This window comes from Chrysemys picta, chromosome 10 (assembly GCF_011386835.1).
Source record: "Chrysemys picta bellii isolate R12L10 chromosome 10, ASM1138683v2, whole genome shotgun sequence".
Lineage (NCBI taxonomy): Eukaryota > Metazoa > Chordata > Testudines > Emydidae > Chrysemys > Chrysemys picta.
This window is the reverse complement of record NC_088800.1, coordinates 58,627,272-58,644,946: the sequence shown is the minus strand read 5'-3', so window position 1 is coordinate 58,644,946 and position 17,675 is coordinate 58,627,272. Positions and strand designations below refer to the sequence as shown.

The 17,675-nt window shown below is 45.3% G+C and overlaps 1 protein-coding gene across 1 annotated transcript in view; it reads left to right on the top strand.

Moving 5' to 3' along the window:
* LOC101943849 (ectonucleotide pyrophosphatase/phosphodiesterase family member 7-like) overlaps nucleotides 1-17,675 on the top strand; it is a 52,381-nt gene that overhangs the window by 11,079 nt on the left and 23,627 nt on the right. Inside the window, exon 2 of the mRNA XM_008162607.4 lies at nucleotides 12,360-12,505. Coding sequence (XP_008160829.4) covers nucleotides 12,360-12,505 — 146 coding nt within the window. The remainder of the gene's footprint in view (nucleotides 1-12,359; nucleotides 12,506-17,675) is intronic.

Here is a 17,675-nt window from a genome sequence, read left to right as displayed (position 1 = left end):
GTAGTTTATGGGCATCCACATCTCCCACTGAAGTTAATCAGAGATTTGGGTCCATGAAGACTGCATGGTTAGGCCCGTAATTGGGCATAAACCAGAAACCCAAATTTGAAAACTCCCAGGCTTTCCAAAAACTTTGATCCACACCTTAATCCAATTGTGGCAGCTGCGGCCCATTTCTGCTTGGCTGACAGATTCTTCTTGCTCACCCTAGATTAGTAGACAGATAGGTAAACTACAAAGCGCCCGTCACTTTTGCTATCTAAAGGCCTGATCCAAAGCCCCTGGAAATTAATTGAAAGACTCACCCTGACTGCAGTGGACTTTGGATTGGGTCCTAAGTGCTTTAAATGTTGTTATGAATGTAACTGATTGTCTCCAGTTCCCATTTCACCTGTGTTCCCTCACTAAGTTGGGTCAATTTAATCACAGCTCACACCTTTAAGTTCCACTCCCCGGCCGATTTTTGAACCCACTGTGTTTCAATGGGTTGGAAGTTGTCCAAAATGACTTCTTCCAACATGGAGCAAATATCAGCTAGCAGCCAACTAGCTCTGAGATCAGCCAGTGTAGACCGGCAGGGAGGCTAGCACAGAGGAGAAGACAATGCTTCCTCATACCAGAATGATCAACTGATAGCACACAAACACTGTGTAGGTCAGAGGGGCCTCAAATAAAAAAAAAATCAAAGTGAAGACAAAAACTCAAGTCGCTGCAGCAGACACCACCACCAAGAGAACTTTATGCTACTGCTGGCAAATCCAATTAAAGCCACAGCAGATGGTTTTTAGAATCCTAGTTAGACAGGGCTGTAAAAACCACTCAAATAGAAAACTCCTGCAGGAGCAGCTCATTGCAACTGAAAAATCCCTGAAATTAAATGAAGATAAAAAAAAATGCCAAGTGAAGACTGTTATGAAAAATGGGCTATCACTGACACAAGGAAGAACAAAGGAATACTGGTCATTCCCTCTCCATAATATATCCCATATTCAAGTGGAACTAGTAGTGAAGCAATAAAGTCCTAGAGCAACAAGTGATTAAAAATAATAATAATAATAAATAATCATCTTTATTCTGAAGAGGGAAGGGATCCATAGAGCCCACTCTCTGAAAATCTAAGAACCACATGAGCAATTACATGCCTGCCTGGGTCCCTGAAAACATCTTTAGGCAGAACAAGTTAAGCTCTGTAGAGCAGGACAGGCCAAGCAGCAGCATTTACATCAGGGCACACACACAGTCACTGCTGGCTATGCAACTGGCATAATAGCTAAAATCCTAGAGCGTGCCCAGCCCGAGAATGAGATTTGGAAGGAGCAGGGTGGTAAGTAGAAAGAGGTGGCTTATTAAGTGCATATCTAAACAGATTCATTGTCTAGCACCAATGATAGTAACTAGCAGGCTAAGTACTACCAACACCACCATCATACCCATGTGCAAAACAAAACAGAAGTGTACAGGATTTGGCAATGGGTTTGAAAGGAGCCTATGTGCAGAAATGCTGGTCCCTGAGTGAAAGTCTGTATCAGGTTCAACCCTGAAAATAATGCATTGCTCCCTCCTTTAGAAACCTAGAAATGTGTGACTCAAGCCACCAAAAAGCAAGCAAGCAGGGCAGCCTTTACACTTTTTACAGTAGGAGAGCACAAACCAAGAGGAAGCAAATGGCCGATGACAAGTAATCAGTCACCAAGTCCCAACACCGGGACATTTTCAAGGAACCACTCAACCAGATATGGATCTCCTCAAGCTGCTGGTGATCCATCATCACTATGCTACATCTCAATTCACTAAGGAGGAACAAAGGCATACCCATACCTGTGCCCTTTTAGAACATGCAAAAGCTGTTCAGAATTCACACAAGTTCCCAGAATTAAAACAAGGAGCTTTATGCTTCTTTTAGAATCTAGAAACTGCTGAGACCTGGTCGGCTCCACCAGAAAAGATCTACCTTTGCCATGGGTTAGTGTACCCCCTCATATCATCTTACCCCAACACAACCGCCACCATCTCTTTTCTTGACTGTTTTCTCTCATCTGTCCTTTTCTGACTGGTTCTTTCACCCCCTTCTTCTCAGCTTTTCCTCCTCTCCCTCTTTCCTTTATTTGGCTCTTTTTTTGCCATCTTGCTTTGTGACTCCCTGGTCCTTACTTCCCTTGCTTTGGATGGGGCTTTTCACTGGTGGTTGCATGTGGCTGGTTGCCTATGGTCCTGCAGCTTAGCACAGTTCAATGAGTGTGGTTAATGGGCTCCTCCTTAAACCTTCAGCCCTGCTCGTGTAAGGCTACTCCAGTGGCTGGCTGCATCCCAAGGGCACTGTGGGAGCAAGGAGAGAAGGGGAGCAAGCTTATGGAGCCATCCACTGCATTTTCCATAGCCACAGGCACACATGTGCCTTGGGGACAGTCCACAGCCATGTAACTTTCTCCCCCATCTTCCCCATTGTTCTTCTCTGACCCACACCTTTCCTGCACTAGTCTGGGGCTTCCTCACCCAAAGCCAGGCTGATACACACTGCATTTAGCTCTCCATTTTCCTGCACCTTGGGCAGTCATTCACACCAGTTTGACTCTAGCTCTATTTGGCTCAAAAAGCAGGATTCTTCCCCCACGTGATGGATACAAATATTTTGAAGCAGTCGTTATTTGAAGGGGAGGAGGGACACAAGAGGAGGCAGGGTCAGCTAGTGGTCAGGACAGAGGACTCAGATCCAGGAGAGCTAAGTTCTATCCCCAACTCTGTCCTTGACCTGCCATGTGACCTTGTGCAGGTCACTGATCTCTGTTGAGGCCTCTTGGTTCTACTGTCCCACAGCATTAAATGGGGCTGCATTTCCCTGCATTGCACCGTAGGAAACAATGAACTAAAGCCTTTCAGCACAAATGCTGTTTTCCACTAATGGCACCAAGGGCCAGCTCCAGGCACCAGCTGACCAAGCACGCTTGGGGCGGCACCTTAGAAGGGGCGGCCAATGTTGGGGTGGCGGGGGGCGCTCGCGGTGTTTTAGTTTTTTGTTTGTTTGTTTTTGTTCAGCGGGGCGGCGCTCGAAGGGTTTTTTTTGTTTGTTTCGGCCAGGCAGCTCAGGGGGTGTTTCGGCGGCACGGCGCTGGGCAGGAAGGCAGGGGCTTTGGCGGCACGGCACGGCGCTCAGTTGGGCGGCGCAGCGCTCCGGGGGTTTGGCCGGCCCGGCGAGGCGCTCGGGACAGGGGTTTGGGAGGCAAGGCGCTCGGGGGGCGGGGGTTTGGGCGGCCCGGCCTGGCACTTGGAGGGAGGGGCGGGGGTTTGGCTGGCCCGGCGCGGCGCTCGGGGCGGGGGTTTGGGCGGCGCGGCGCTCCGGGGGTTTGGCCGGCCCGGTGAGGCTCTCGGTGCTCCGGGGGTTTGGCCGGCCCGGCGAGGCTCTCGGCGCTCAGGGGGTTTGGCCGGCCCGGCGAGGCTCTCGGCGCGGCGCTCGGGGGCCGGGCAGGGGGTTGGGTGGCCCAGCACGGCGCTTGGGGATTTGGGTGGCCCGGTGCAGCGCTCGGGGGACGGGGGCTTCGGCGGCGCGGCCCAGCGCTACGGGGGTTTGGCTGGCCCGGCGCGGCGCTCGGGGGTTTGGGCGGCCTGGCAAGGCGCAGCGCGGCGCTCGGAGGGGTGGGGTGGGGGTTTGGGCAGCGCGGCGCTCGGGGGGGGTTGGGCGGCCTGGCGCACACTCCGGGGGTTTGGCCAACCCGGCGAGGCGCTCAGGGCAGGGGTTTGGGCGGCTTGGCGAGGCGCTCGGGGGGCGGAGGTTTGGGCGGCCTGGCAAGGCGCTCCGGGGGTTTGGCCGGCCCGGTGAGGCACTCGGGGCGGGGGTTTGGGCGGCTCGGCGAGGCGCTCGGGGGGCGGGTGTTTGGCCAGCCCGGCAAGGCACTCCAGGGCTTTGAGCGGCCCGGCGCGGTGCTCGAGGGGCGGGCAGAGGTTTGGGCAGCCCGGCGCAGCACTCGGGGCGGGGGTTTGGGCTGCACGGAGCTCCGGGGGTTTGGCCGGCCTGGCGAGGCTCTCGGCACTCGGGGGGTTTGGGCGGCCTGGCCTGGCACTCGGGGGTTTGGGCGGGGCTTTGGCCGGCCCGGCGAGGCGCTCGGGGCAGGGGTTTGGGCGGCTCGACGAGGCGCTCGGGGGGCGGGGGTTTGGGCGGCCCGGCAAGGTGATCCAGGGGTTTGGCCGGCCCGGTAAGGCGCTCGGCGCTCAGGGGGTTTGGCCAGCCCGACGAGGCACTCCAGGGCTTTGGGCGGCCCGGCGCGGTGCTCGGGGGGCGGGCAGGGGTTTGGGCGGCCCGGCCCAGCGCTTGGGGGTTTGGGTGGCCTGGTGCGGCGCTCGGGGGGTGGGGGTTTGAGCGGCCCGGCGCTCTGGGGGTTTGGCCGGCCCAGCCCGGTGCTCAGAGGGAGGGGCAGGGGTTTGGCCGGCCCGGCGAAGCACTCCGCGGGTTTGGGCGGCGCGGCACTCGGGGGGCGAGCAGGGGTTTGGGCGGGTTAGACTGAGAATTTCACTGATGTGCTATTCACTTATTCCAAATAGCTGTATCACAGTAAGGCCTGGTCTACACTAGGACTTTACTTACATCAGTATAGCTACAACTCTCCAGGGTGTAAAGAATCCTCACCCCGAAGGATGTAGCTATATGGTCCTAGCCCCCAGTATAGACAGCACTAGATCTATGGAAGAATTCTTCTGTCAACCTAGCTACCACCTCTCAGGGACGTGGATTCCCTATGCCAATCAACATAGGTAGTGTCTACATTGAACACTGCAGCTGCACCGCTGTAGTGTTTGAAGTGTAGATGTACCCTAAAGAAGTGCTAAAGTAACTTCTTGACATCTACCGTATCCATTAACCCACTAGACCACAGAGATACAATGTTGTTCTTTGGGAGGGATGAGCTGATAGACAGTTCCCCAGTCACTCTGAACCCAATAAAAGGAGAAGCAACAGAGATGGAACAGCAGCTCAGACTTGAGTTTGATGTGCCATAGCCTGGAAGCAATAGCTGTGGCTAACTTTTCCTTTTGTGCTTTTCCCATTTCATTTGGATTGAGTCTGGAGTCAGAGGTTTTGGTCCCAGGTATATAGATTTTGTATAGCACATTATTTGTTTGGGAGGCAGTTGTGCTCTTTTATCTTGAGCTGTTAATATTTTATGATTTGTCTGCACTTTCAATGATTGGATTCTCAAGTACATGTTTACAGTACTTTGATGTGAGATCCTTTTGCCATGCCACTTGGACTGCACTCCCTCTGAAGAATTAGCCTATCACCTGTATATTTTGAGCCTTCTAGTTCATTGCATTGCTGGAAGTTGAAAGGATGAAGGAAACAGATGCTTGAAAGAAGATATCAAACTGTTTCTTTGTCACTGAATGGATGTTGGAATTGAATGCTTGCTCAGATGTTCGGAATATCCTCATTTATCATAGATTTAGGGTTTAGTGGGTTCTACTGGTCTGACTTGCATCTCTTGATGTCACACTGCAACACAACAGTATCAGTTTAATGATGGAGGGACTAATTCTCATTTACATTGCCACAATAAGAACCATATTCTACCACCCTTACTCACACTGAGAAATCCCTTAATCCAGGAATAGTCCAACTGAATCTGGCCCTAAATAAATCCATCATCCGAGTTAATTGCTGCACAATGCACTGCCTATTGTCCTTTTAATAGGGTTGTCTTCTAAACAAGACAATGTCAATGGAAGCCTTGGGAGGGGAAGAAGAGTTTTCTCCTGTCTTTCATATCTTCCTCTTTTTTGGAAAGTCTAGGTCAGATCTTCACCTTGTAATGAGTATTTCAGAAACTCAGAGCCCCATCCTGCCAGCTGCTGAGTGCATCCTGTAAGATAGCACTGAGATCTATGGGAACAGAGCGCTCCCAGCAACACACAGGAGGCCCTCAGCACCTAACAGGATCAGGTCCTCCATCCATCAAAGTGGCCTATCTCTAAGATGACAAATTTCCACATACAAGATGGAAAATTAGAGCATTTTTTCCCTCTTAACAGAATAGCTAGGCAGGAACAGACCTGTCTCCTGATCTCTGTTGAAGTGCAGCATTACATAAGCAAATACGATTTGGCAGGTGTCTGATATAATTAACCACAGATATAGATGTCCACCATAAATTTTCAAGACAGCAAACAAATCTATAAAAAAACCCTCAAAAATATTACAGCCTGACAGTTCTGAGACAGTGGAACAGCAAACTCCCTGTTACCTAAAGTCAGGATACCCAGATGAAATTGGAATAGTTAAATGGCTTGTCACTGATTTCTGGTTCACCTAGCTTGTTCCTTGAGACACCTTTCCCATTAAGTGCTGCAGCTTATGCTTTGCCCTATTTTCTCTTATCCCAATATCTACACCCAGTCAGTCAGGATGGGATGCAAGTGCTCCACAGTTCTGTTGACAGATCTTGTTCATGCAAGAATAAAAGCAATTTAGGCTTACAGTATATACACGTAAGGTCATTGTTAACACAACACCTTGCAAACAAAAGAGCTTTTATGAATTTAACTGATCATGCGAGAGCGATACATAGGGGGCATAGGAATCACTTTGCCCCTCACTGAAATATGCAACCCCTGGGGTGAAGCACAGCAGCTGTTTATCTGCACACAGCAACACTACAAAACAGGTTAGAATAAGGAATGAAGAAAAACACCATTGTCACAGTTCAAGGGAACTGCACCTGTATTTACCCCTTGTGGTCCAGCAAGGGCATCCACTGTCAGGTTTCTGGCTCCCCAGCAGTCCCCAGACATGCATCTCTCTCCCCCCTGACCAAGGTATTTCCAGGCTGCACAGTTCCCTGGCTATACTGTGAATTCACCAGCAAGTCAGACTGCCTCAGCAGACCTGCTTTGTGCTCTCCTTGGAGGCTATATCAACATAACTGCCAGCTGTTAGGAATTACCACACAGCTCTAACTAAGCACACTTATTCTTAAAGTGAAAGCATTACAGACAAACATAAAAAACAATAAGAGTGCCAATATGCAAGCTAAAATCCCAGCAGAGGTCATCCATCAGTCTTATGGGGCCCCAGTAGGTCAAGTTCTTCCAACTCCTCCACAGGTATTGGGCTACCATGGGAGAGAAGGTCCTGTCTATTTGATGGATCAGAAGAAAGGCCCTGAATCAGTTTGAACTGTTTATCCAAAAGTCCTTTTTCTGTTGGTCTCGGAAGAATCCAATTGGAACCAGTATATGCAGGTCTCCCCAGGGGATGGAATCTCTCTGGAGAGTTACAGTCTGAGTAAATTAGCCTAGTCACCCCTCACTGTTCTTAGTTCCTGGAGGGCTTTAGTCACCCTCCCCCATGGAATTACATATACACCCTGACAGACAATAATACATAAACTTCATACAGAAAGCTGCCTTAGGGTCACAACCATATCCCACTGACACTGCATTGGGGACTCAGATAGAATAAATGCAACACCCAAAGAAAAAACATAATAAGCAAAAAAAATCCTGCAGTGTGAATGATGAATGCTCACTTTTACTCCTGTAACACACTGCCCAATTATGTCTTTGCTGACCCACAGAGGACAGGTCCCAGTCCTTGCTTCCAGCTAATGGATTCAAGTCCTTTTGCTTAGAGGGTGAAGATTTATGCTAGAGGTTCCAACTTCAATCCTTGCCAACAACCCGACCAAGGGTCACTACGCTATTCATTCACACTGAATTTTCACTGCCTCTTCTTTGTTCCTTTCTTCCTGTTTAGACCATAAGCTCCTCAACTTCAGACCTTATCATAAAGCAACTAGCTCCATGCTGGAGCTACACAACTGATACAGTTATAGTCATACAGAATTCAGTCTCCCAAGTTGGAATTTGGCAAGAGTAATGGGGCTTCTCCTATGTAAGCTCTCGCCTCCTTCACCCGCCACTGCAGGAGCCTTACAAACAATTCCAGGGAGTCTCACAAGGTTCTAGGTAAACATAGTGGAATAAAGGCTTCAGGCTTAGTTCTCCATTGCTATGGGCCTCACTGATACAGAATGGGCACTGCTGAGAAGCAGTAGCAACTCCCTTCTCAATATTTCTTAGAATGTTAACACCAGGCTAGCCTGGAAGAGCTGGGGCCTCATTTCAAAGCATCCAGTAGGAGAGAGTTGTGCTGGTCCAGCTGCCAGATTACAATGCTGATAATTGTTTCATAACCTCAACTGTGTGACTTGTAGCCTCAAAAGCAATGTTGTGTCTTCTTCTAAAATACGTGATCTAGCTCAGCTAGAAATTACGGGGTAAAGACAAGAATTCATAGATCAAATTCTCTGCCCTGTGTTATGCAGGAGGTCAGACTAGATCAGCAATTCTCAGACTGTGGGTCGAGACCCCAAAGTGGGTTGCAACCTTTTTTTAATGGGGTCACCAGGGCTGGCATTAGACTTGCTCAGGCCCAGGGCTGAAGCTGAAGCCTGAGTTCCACCACCTAGGGCTGAAGCTGAAGCTAGAGCCGCACTGTCTGGGACTGAAGCTGAAGCCTGAAGGCTTCAGGCCTGGGCGGTGGAGCTCAGGTTACAGTCCCCCTCCCCCCCCCCCCCCCCTCCCATCTGGGATGGAAGTCCTCAGGCTTTGGCTTCTCCCCCACAGGGCAGCGGGGCTCTGGCAGGCTCAGGCTTTGGTCCTCCTTCTTGAGGTCATGTAGTAATCTTTGTTGTCCAAAGGGGGTCTTAGTGCAATGAAGTTTGAGAACTGCCAGACAAGATGATCTGAATGGGCATCGCTGGCCATAGAATCTCTGAATCTTTTGCAAAGGCCTCACATTTTTTTAAGGGGCTGGAATACATTTAATTTGGAAACATGAATATTTATCTAAATATGTTTAGAGCAAACAGCCTTGTCACAACTTACCTCACTGTAAATACTCATTAGCATTTACCGTTAACATTTCTGTTTGACGGGCAATTAGGGTGACAGCCAAACTTGGGCACCTGAGCTCGCGAATCTCCTTGATGTTTTATAAATACTCCACAGCATGACAGAGAGGCCACCTTCACCAATCTGCTTTACTTGCCACATCATGAAAGGAACATTCAAAGAACTGGGGGTTAATGAAAGGTTATGAGCCAAATTCTGCCCTGATTTACAACCACTGAATTTAAGTGGTGTGATTTAGGGCAGAATGTATCCCTAAGAGTCCATTAATTCAGAAATTTGGACACTAAGCTACCTTTGAATGTACATGAGCCCTTATTCACTGAGAAAGTATTAACTTCTTGTTGCAATAATAAGTTGAGAGGAATAAAATGTGCATCCTCCATAACATCTCCCACCATTAAAGGCATCTGCTCTCCAGTTTAACATTGATCCACAGCCATGGGGTCCTTTGGAACTCCTCAGTGCTGGTGGATGCCCAAATAACCATGACAGCAAAAAAATGTCCTCTTCTGTCTATGAAGAGCCCAAAGGTTCTGCTCCATCCTCTCAGGCACTGACCTGGCCACAGTGATTCATCCTCCTCCAGGCTTGCATTTCATTACCCATTGGAATGAAAACAAGCCTCTGAGAAAAGCTCTAATTAGCAGAAAACACAGCGGCCCATCTGGTTTGCTACAATGGTCTCCACAGAATGCTGGTGCACTACTCTCTGCCCTCGCTCCCCATGGAATACAGAGTCCAGTTCAAGTCTTTGTCCTGATAGTCAAAGCCCTCCATGAGACTGGCCCTAGTGAACTAGAAAATCTCCTCTCTGTCCACAACCATGACCTCTCACAACAGCTACATTACATTGGAACTGTGAAACTATTGACTGAAAGGGGACTGCAGGGTTTGGGACTTTCACAGGAGCTGGCCTAGACAATGGAACTCCTTGACACTAGAGATAAGAATTGGTCACAGGCATATAACCACTTCCAGAAGCAGGGACCTTTGCCAGCACTGAAACAGGTGTACAAAGCTGGTCAAAAAATGCTCATTATTTTTCATAAGAAAATTCTAAAAATATTTGTTTTTTTATTAAAAATATTCAGTTTTCTAAAACCATTTTTGATAAACAATTTCAGTTTTCAGTTAAAAAAATTGGTTTAAGATTTTTTTTTTACTGAAGACTGAATAACTTTTGTTTTTTGGGGTATGTTTGTTTTGTGCAGTTTGTTTAGTCAAGAAACCAGAAAAGTTTAGCCAAAATGGACATTTTCTATGAATGGAATTCAACGTCACAGTGACCCAAAACAAAATATTTTGCCGACAAAACTTTTAGATTGGAAGATGTCAATTCACTGCAGCTGTTCAAAAGGAAGCCAGATTTGATCAATATTCCTGTTTGAAACATTTTTGAATAAAATTTCAAAACTGTCAAAACATCCCATTCTGACTTCTTTTAGAAGTTTCATTTTTCAATTCAGAATGACTTTTCTAAGTTTGTTAATTTACACTAAAAAGAAAGATTTAAAAGTATCAAAATCAAAATAAACATATCCAATATTATTGAAACACATAATTGACTTGACCTGACGGGAAAAACAGATTCTCAGTTCACAAAAATTTTCAAGATTGACATTTTATCCCATTTTGGGATGGGAAAATTTTCAATTCTTAAAAACCTCACAGGCCGGGAAAACTGTTTCACTCCTACTTTAATAATATGTAACTAGAAATCCTGGTGAATTGCATGAAATCATCTAGTACTGTGCAATGCCAGACTAACTGCACTTCTCCATGCACTCAGAGTGACAAGGCGAAGTATGAAGAGTGGCTGTTTGGAACTGAGTGAATTATGCATTTGCTTGTGCTTTCCTCACAGTCCATGTTGCCAGCAGAGTTTGTCACGTGAAACAGGCTCATGAATCTAGCCACTGATGTTCATTCATCTGTATCCAGGTTTAAATGGAAGTCATATGATGACCAGCTCTCTTACTCAGTTTATCAACATGATAAATCCTATAAAATGTATTGAAGGCTAGAGTTTGTCACAAGGACATAGCTCATAGTAAAGGGAGCCATGTAGCTGCATCAGCCCAGGAGCATACCAGTGATTTGGGGCTCAGGGAGCTACAGGTCTCTCTTGTTTTTCAGAGAGAGGTGGGGTGGGGAAGGTGTGTGGCAAGGTACTGCTGTCCTGTACCAGCAGTGAATTACTCACACTCCCCATCCACCCCCTACCACACTGACTCAGCAATGCTGCCCAGCAGGCAAGGGATGGGTCCGAGATTCTACCCATTCCTCAACCCACCCGCCTGCTCCAAAAAGGGAGTAAGTGGCCTGTAAGCCCTCCCACCCCGCCCACCCCCTCACATCTATCCCTCTGGATTCAGTGTCTGGGCAGTCCCTGAAAAGTGTAACTGCGGGGTTCACTTCTCACTCCCCTGTGTGGATGTATAGTCCAAATCACACTCTCTCCCCAAGAGTGCTCTCCAGGCCCAAAGCACCTATTCAGAGAGCTCAGCACTTCCTCTTATCCAGCACAATTCAAACCCCAAGGAAAAGGGATTTGTATCCCAATGGGAATTTATAAAAGGAAGAAAACAATTCAATCTGGACTGTCACCAAAGGTTTGATTTCTAACATTCCCATCACAGCATCAGAACCTGTGATGATGATTTCTGTTTGTTAATATGCATCATTATTATTTCTTGAGGACACATGGAGCTTCATAGTAGGCAAAATCATGAAAAAGCATGATGAATCTAGCACTATTACTTAAGAAACAGAATTTTACCAGCTACTGAGCTGATCAAATAGCATAAAACAGTTATTCATGAAATAGTTTATTTGATGAAGAATTAATATGTGAAAAAGGACCAGATATTACTCACTCTTTCTTCCTTACCCAGCCCATCAGATCTAGGCAGGATAACACAGACACACCAAACCACCAAACATCCAGCTCCCCCTCTGACCTCACTTTCACCAACTCCTTCAGTGAGACTGAAAAGGGCTGCTAACAAAAAACAAAACTGTGGTAAAAATGAAATTAGTAAAACAATAGAATTATTAAAATGCAGTGTAATAGTCTTGCCTTAACTAGCTATAACTCTTTAGGCCACATCCTGCTTTATTTGCACCAATATGGAGTTCTTCCATGAAATTCAATATGATCAAGATTTGACCCTTTGGAAATTCAAGCCATTCATTGCTAGCTTCATCTTCAGTGATTTTTGTGACAGCAATAGTGGTAAGCCAGCCTGTTCCAGGAAGGTCTACCCCTGCCCTATCTTTTCCTTATACTTCTTCCCAGTTAGCTGGAACAATTGAATCCATTTATCTGGAAAGAGCTTGTTCAAGACTGCATTGTGTTCCAGGATCTGCCACATCACACCTATGTGACATCCTTATTTATTTCCTTTCAGGGACATCCCCCATGTTTATCTCTTGTCTCATCCTCTTTTGCATTCCAGGTCGCTGGATTGAAGATCATGGAGTGATTCACAATCTGATGTTTAACCCAGAGACCCTGAGGAAGTTTTCTCATAAGGCAACCCAAAACAAGACAGAGTGGTGGGACAATGGGGTATTGCCATTATGGATCACAGCTCAGAACCAGGTACCATAGAAAGTCTTGACACTATATAACGATACCTGTACTTTGGTTTTCATTTTAGTAACTTAATCCCTTTGCTTGAATGGAACATGGACAGTACTACATCAAGCAACACTGAAGCTATGTTAGCTAAGCAGTGGTTATATCAGTGACTTATTTCGCACCTCACAGCTAAGTGCTGGTGGCACATCCAAAGAAATCGATAAGCCTACTGAAGTCAATGGGAGTTCTTCCATTGACTTCAGTGGGGTTTGAATCAGGCTCAATATCCTCATAGGATACAAAACCAAAAGGACAAAAGAACATTATAATGTGCATGTTGCCTTTGTCCTTGCAGAAAGCCGTATTTGCATATGCAAACAGGATAACTGCCTGCTTATCCATTGGTGTATGTAATTACCAGCTAATAGGTATTTGTGTTTGCAACAGTGAGTTCGTACAGCATAGTGCTCCACATGCATTTTGACAGGCACTTGTTTTGTGTTAGGCTTTAATAATATGGCCCTAAAGATCTTTATCTTACACTGGGGTTGCATTTTATAGGATTTTGTGCTGTATTTCCTCTGGTGTTTGCAATTTGTGTCTGATTCCTTGCATTTGTCTGATTGCCAATTACACTTTTGCATATTTGTTCCGCTCCACCCCCATCACTCATAATCTGAGCTTTTTTTGTCCCCTCCCTTTCCTCTGAGTTTATAAGTGATTGTTCAGCAAGCGCATTTAATGAAGAACACGACTGACATCTGAATTGGTGACTCATCACTCATCTGGCAGGTAAATGTTAAATTGCTGCATCTGGTTCTTAACTCCACAGCTACCCTATAGCAGATTGCAAGCATTCTTCCACAAACCAAAGAACTGTTGTTTACAATTACAGCAACCTGATTGCTGCAGGCCAACTAACTCAGCATGAGAACTCTATTCATCAAAATTTTACTTGCATGGGCTGCCTGGGACATGGTCTTGGACAGAATTCACCATAAAGAAATCCATTGCACTTCTTGGTCCATTATGGCAACTTTGTGGAGATTGATGAATTAATCTTTAGTAAAGCGGAAATGTTTTCTTTCTATCAAAATGATGTTGCCAACATTCTATCACAATGCAGGATAATTGGTATGCTTTCGGTGGAGGATATCAGAGCAACGGTTGAATCACCCAACCGCCTTTTGTGAAAGAGTCCCATTATTAAGTGCGCCTACACTGGGGCACCAATTCACAAATGCCACAAGATCCTTCAGCATAGCCTAACCAGAAACGAGAGGTTTGGTTGAACCAAGAAATTTATTCAGAAAAGGGATTCATCTTTTCAATAAATATACCAGGATTTAATGTGGAGATTTGTGGAGAAATATACCAGGAGATTTGGCTTAGCCCTCCGGTCAAGTCACATACAAAACGTAATCCCTTCCAGCAAGAGTCCAACTAAGAAGTCCCAACGAACAAAAAGGTTCTTCTGCCCTTCAGGAGCTACTCTTGGCTCCGTTCCTAGCCACTTTCAGGAGTCTTTCTGGCTTTAGGATAGAGCACCAAGCACCCAAGCTCATTCCCCTGGAGTTCTGTCCTCAGCCCCTTTGGGCTAGGAAGCAGCTAATTGATTATGACACAGATGTGGCTCCCTCTCCCCCCCCCCACCCTTAAAGAGGCCGATCACTCTGTGACACTCCCCCATACCATACTGTTTAGCTTGAAGATCTACCTGGAGCCCTATTGGTCCTCTGTGGAGGCCATACAGCTTTGGAATTCGCTCCTCCTGCCTTGGGCTGAAATAGGCTGGATTGGATGGTTTTAGGATTTAAGATGAAGTCCATCCATTTTCCCCAAGAATTTGAGAAGTGGGGAAAATTGCAAGGATGATTAATTGTTGGAAGAAGAAGATGGTTTAAGTTTCAATTTGCCTGGCTTTGAGGCTTGGGTTTACAGAGGAGAGGATGGCTGAGGTATAGCGACAATGGAGTTTTGATATTGGTAGTTTAAAGTTTCATAGAGATTAAGGGCCAAAAGAGACCATCAGATCATCTAATCAGGTCTCCTGTATGTCACGGGTCATTAAATTTCACCCACATACCCCTACAGGAAGACTTGAGTTAGACCAAAGCATTTCAGAACTAAGGAGACTAATCAGGGACGCAACAAGTAAGACCAAGGGGCCACCAGCGCTCCAGGCCCCTCCAATGGCAGGGAATTATCAAGAGTAGCTAGAATGTGTGGACCACAGTTCTCAGTGTGTGTAAATGTAAATAAATACAAGTCTGCAGCATACGTGTAAGTTTGTTCTTCCAAGGTGACAGAGCCCCCACCCCAATCTGGTGGGATCCCCGTTGGAGGTGGGAGGATGCAAAAGCAGAGGTGAAGCACAAACAATCTTTGGCCACTACCAGTCTTGGCTGACTTTAGGCTTTTAACCTTGAGGCAAAAGATTTAATATGCCATTACTGATCCCCTGAGTCACCTAGCTCCCTGCTGAAGTCTGGTCTAATCAATGTCAGCAATGAACAAAATTTCATAGTGATTAGAATCGGGGATTGGCAGTCAGTATTTCTGTGCTGCATTCTCTCCTCTCCACTGACACACTGGCTGACCTTGGGCAAATTTTTAAATCGGGAGGAATGGGGGTGGGCAGGGAGGGTTTGAGCATCCAATAACATGCCAGGTGGCATACAATAGCATGACAAGAGATGGTTCCTGCCCAGAGACTGTACACAAGCTGAATTCAGTAAGGCACAAGAGAGCAACAAACACACAGAGAGGTCATTTACGCATCCTGTGCCTCAGTTTCCCAATTTGTAAATGGCATATGGTTAAGACTCATCTGGTCACAGGGATCTTTGGAATCTTATTTCATTAGTGTCCACAGAACAATTTGAGGTTCCCAGATCAAAGTCCCTCATCCCTATTTTAGCCTAACTCAGTGCCTAGATGAATACAAAGAACTATTACAGGCCATTGTCGTTTTAAAATATTAAACCATCTGTGCATGTCTGGACTGTTGGTAATTAAATTAAATGTTGACAAATGTCAACTCATCAATATTAGGTTTTAGAGTAATAAACAAGATTTAAAAAATTAATAAAATCGATCCACTGTTAAAAGACCTTGAAGGGAAATTTGAGGAAAGATTTATTTCACTGGAGGTATGTTGAAAAGGCTGGAATAATAAAAAAAAAATCAATGGAATGGTAGAATGAGGAGCTAGAGCATTAAACCATAATATTGAAGGAGGATGACACTCTAGAATACCCTTATATGGCCTTTCTTGAATTACATTATCTCAGATATTTCTGTTCTGGTAATTCTGTTTCCCATGGAAAATGTAGCTTTTTTTTAAACAAAGAAATTCACCCTCACACAGCAAGAGAGCTGATATGGATTTGACACTAACGTGGAACAGTAATAAAGCCCAAACTGATGCTCTAGGTTCAATTCAATGGGTTTTGTACTGAAAGCAGAGTGCAAAGGAAAGTGCAAAAGTAGCACGGAGTCCCAAACTCCTTATACTGAGGAAACAGACTACAAAAAGTCATCATGCACAAGCATTTTCAAGAATAATAAACATAACTGGAATAGCTGTGATCATTGTAATAAAGGAATGCAGCAGTAACAGAAAATAATGGTCCCAATAAAACCAACAATATTGTAAATTGATTGCTGCGAATAAAGTTGATTATGTTAATAAAATGGGGGAAAGAACAGTAAATACCCACTTGTTTTCATAGTGTTTTATTAAACTGTTTGTTGGAATTAGGGATGTGAGGAATTCCTCTAAAAGGATTTGGCCACAATATGATTTCAACCTCTTAGGCTACAGAGAATTGCATTCAAAACATTAACAAAAAAGTATATGAAGCCAGTTAGTCACATGATTATCACCCACTCTAAGGCAAGTTGGGAGGCAGTGAAGTCTAGGGCAGTGGTTCAAGACCCCCCAGAGGTATTGCAAAAAGCAACCAGGTGGGTCATGAGGCGTTGAAATTGTATTACCATAAAAAGCAAAGAAAATCCCACTCCCTGCATCCTTCTACCCTTCAAAGTCAACTATTCTAGGTCAGCTTCTAAACACAAAACACACAAATGTGTTAGCATTGTGACATTTTTCACTCATACTTGTATAGTAAATGTGAAGGGGGGGAAGATTGTGAAAAATCTTTTGATTTTGAATGAAAGGATGGACAAGCAGCCAAAGTTGAGAAACACTGACATAGTGGACAGGGCAGTGAACTGGGAGTCAGGACACCTGGATTCTATCCCCATCTCTGCTGTGACCTGGGGCAAGTTACTTCCACTCTCTGTACTTCTGTTTCCCCTCCCACCCTTTTCTCCTGTCGTATCTGTTTAGATTGCAAGCTATTTGGGCAGAAACTGTCTCTTGCAGCATGTGTACGGTGTCCAGCACTGTGGGGGCACCCATCTCAGGGCCTTTAAACATGATCATAATACAACAACAACTTCCACATTCTTGAAGCCAGTATAAGCAACCTGAAGTAGAGCTGTGTGCATGACTGATTTTTTGGTTCCTGGCTGAGCTGAAAAGAAAAATAATTGGGGGGAAAATTGTTTTGGGCTGACCTAAAACAAGGATTTTTTCAAATTTTGGGGCAAAAAGTTTGTGTGAGGGGGGGAATTTAAGGTCGAGTGAAATATTGTGTTTCGGTTTTGTTTTCTTTTTTTAATAAAATTTAAGTAAGTTTTGAAACAAAAGTCATTTTGAATTGAAAAAAAACAAAAGATTTCAATCTGTCAGTGTCAAAACAAAACATTTTGATTGGTTTAGAATTTGGGTGGGAAGGAGATTAAACTAAACTAACTGACTTTGACACACATTGCAAAACATGGCCAACCCAAATCTGCATTTTTCAGTGAAAAAGAGTTTCAGCCATTGCTTCCTCAGTTGATTTTTCTGGTCCTCAGCAGTACATACAGCCTGCTGGAATTTGGCTCTGGAGCTGGTACTGTATTGATCATAGTTTCTTCTATTATTTCTGTAACATTCTTTCATTAATGATATTACTAACTAGGATATGTCTTCTGCCTTCTGTGGTGTTTCTCTTTGTAAAATTAACTTTGAAGTTATTTTTGACCTTTCGATAATCCTAAATGATGTAGAAAAGAATGTCACCAGAAACCATTTTTTTCAGATTTATGAGCCTCAGGCTAATAATCTATAATTAAAGTC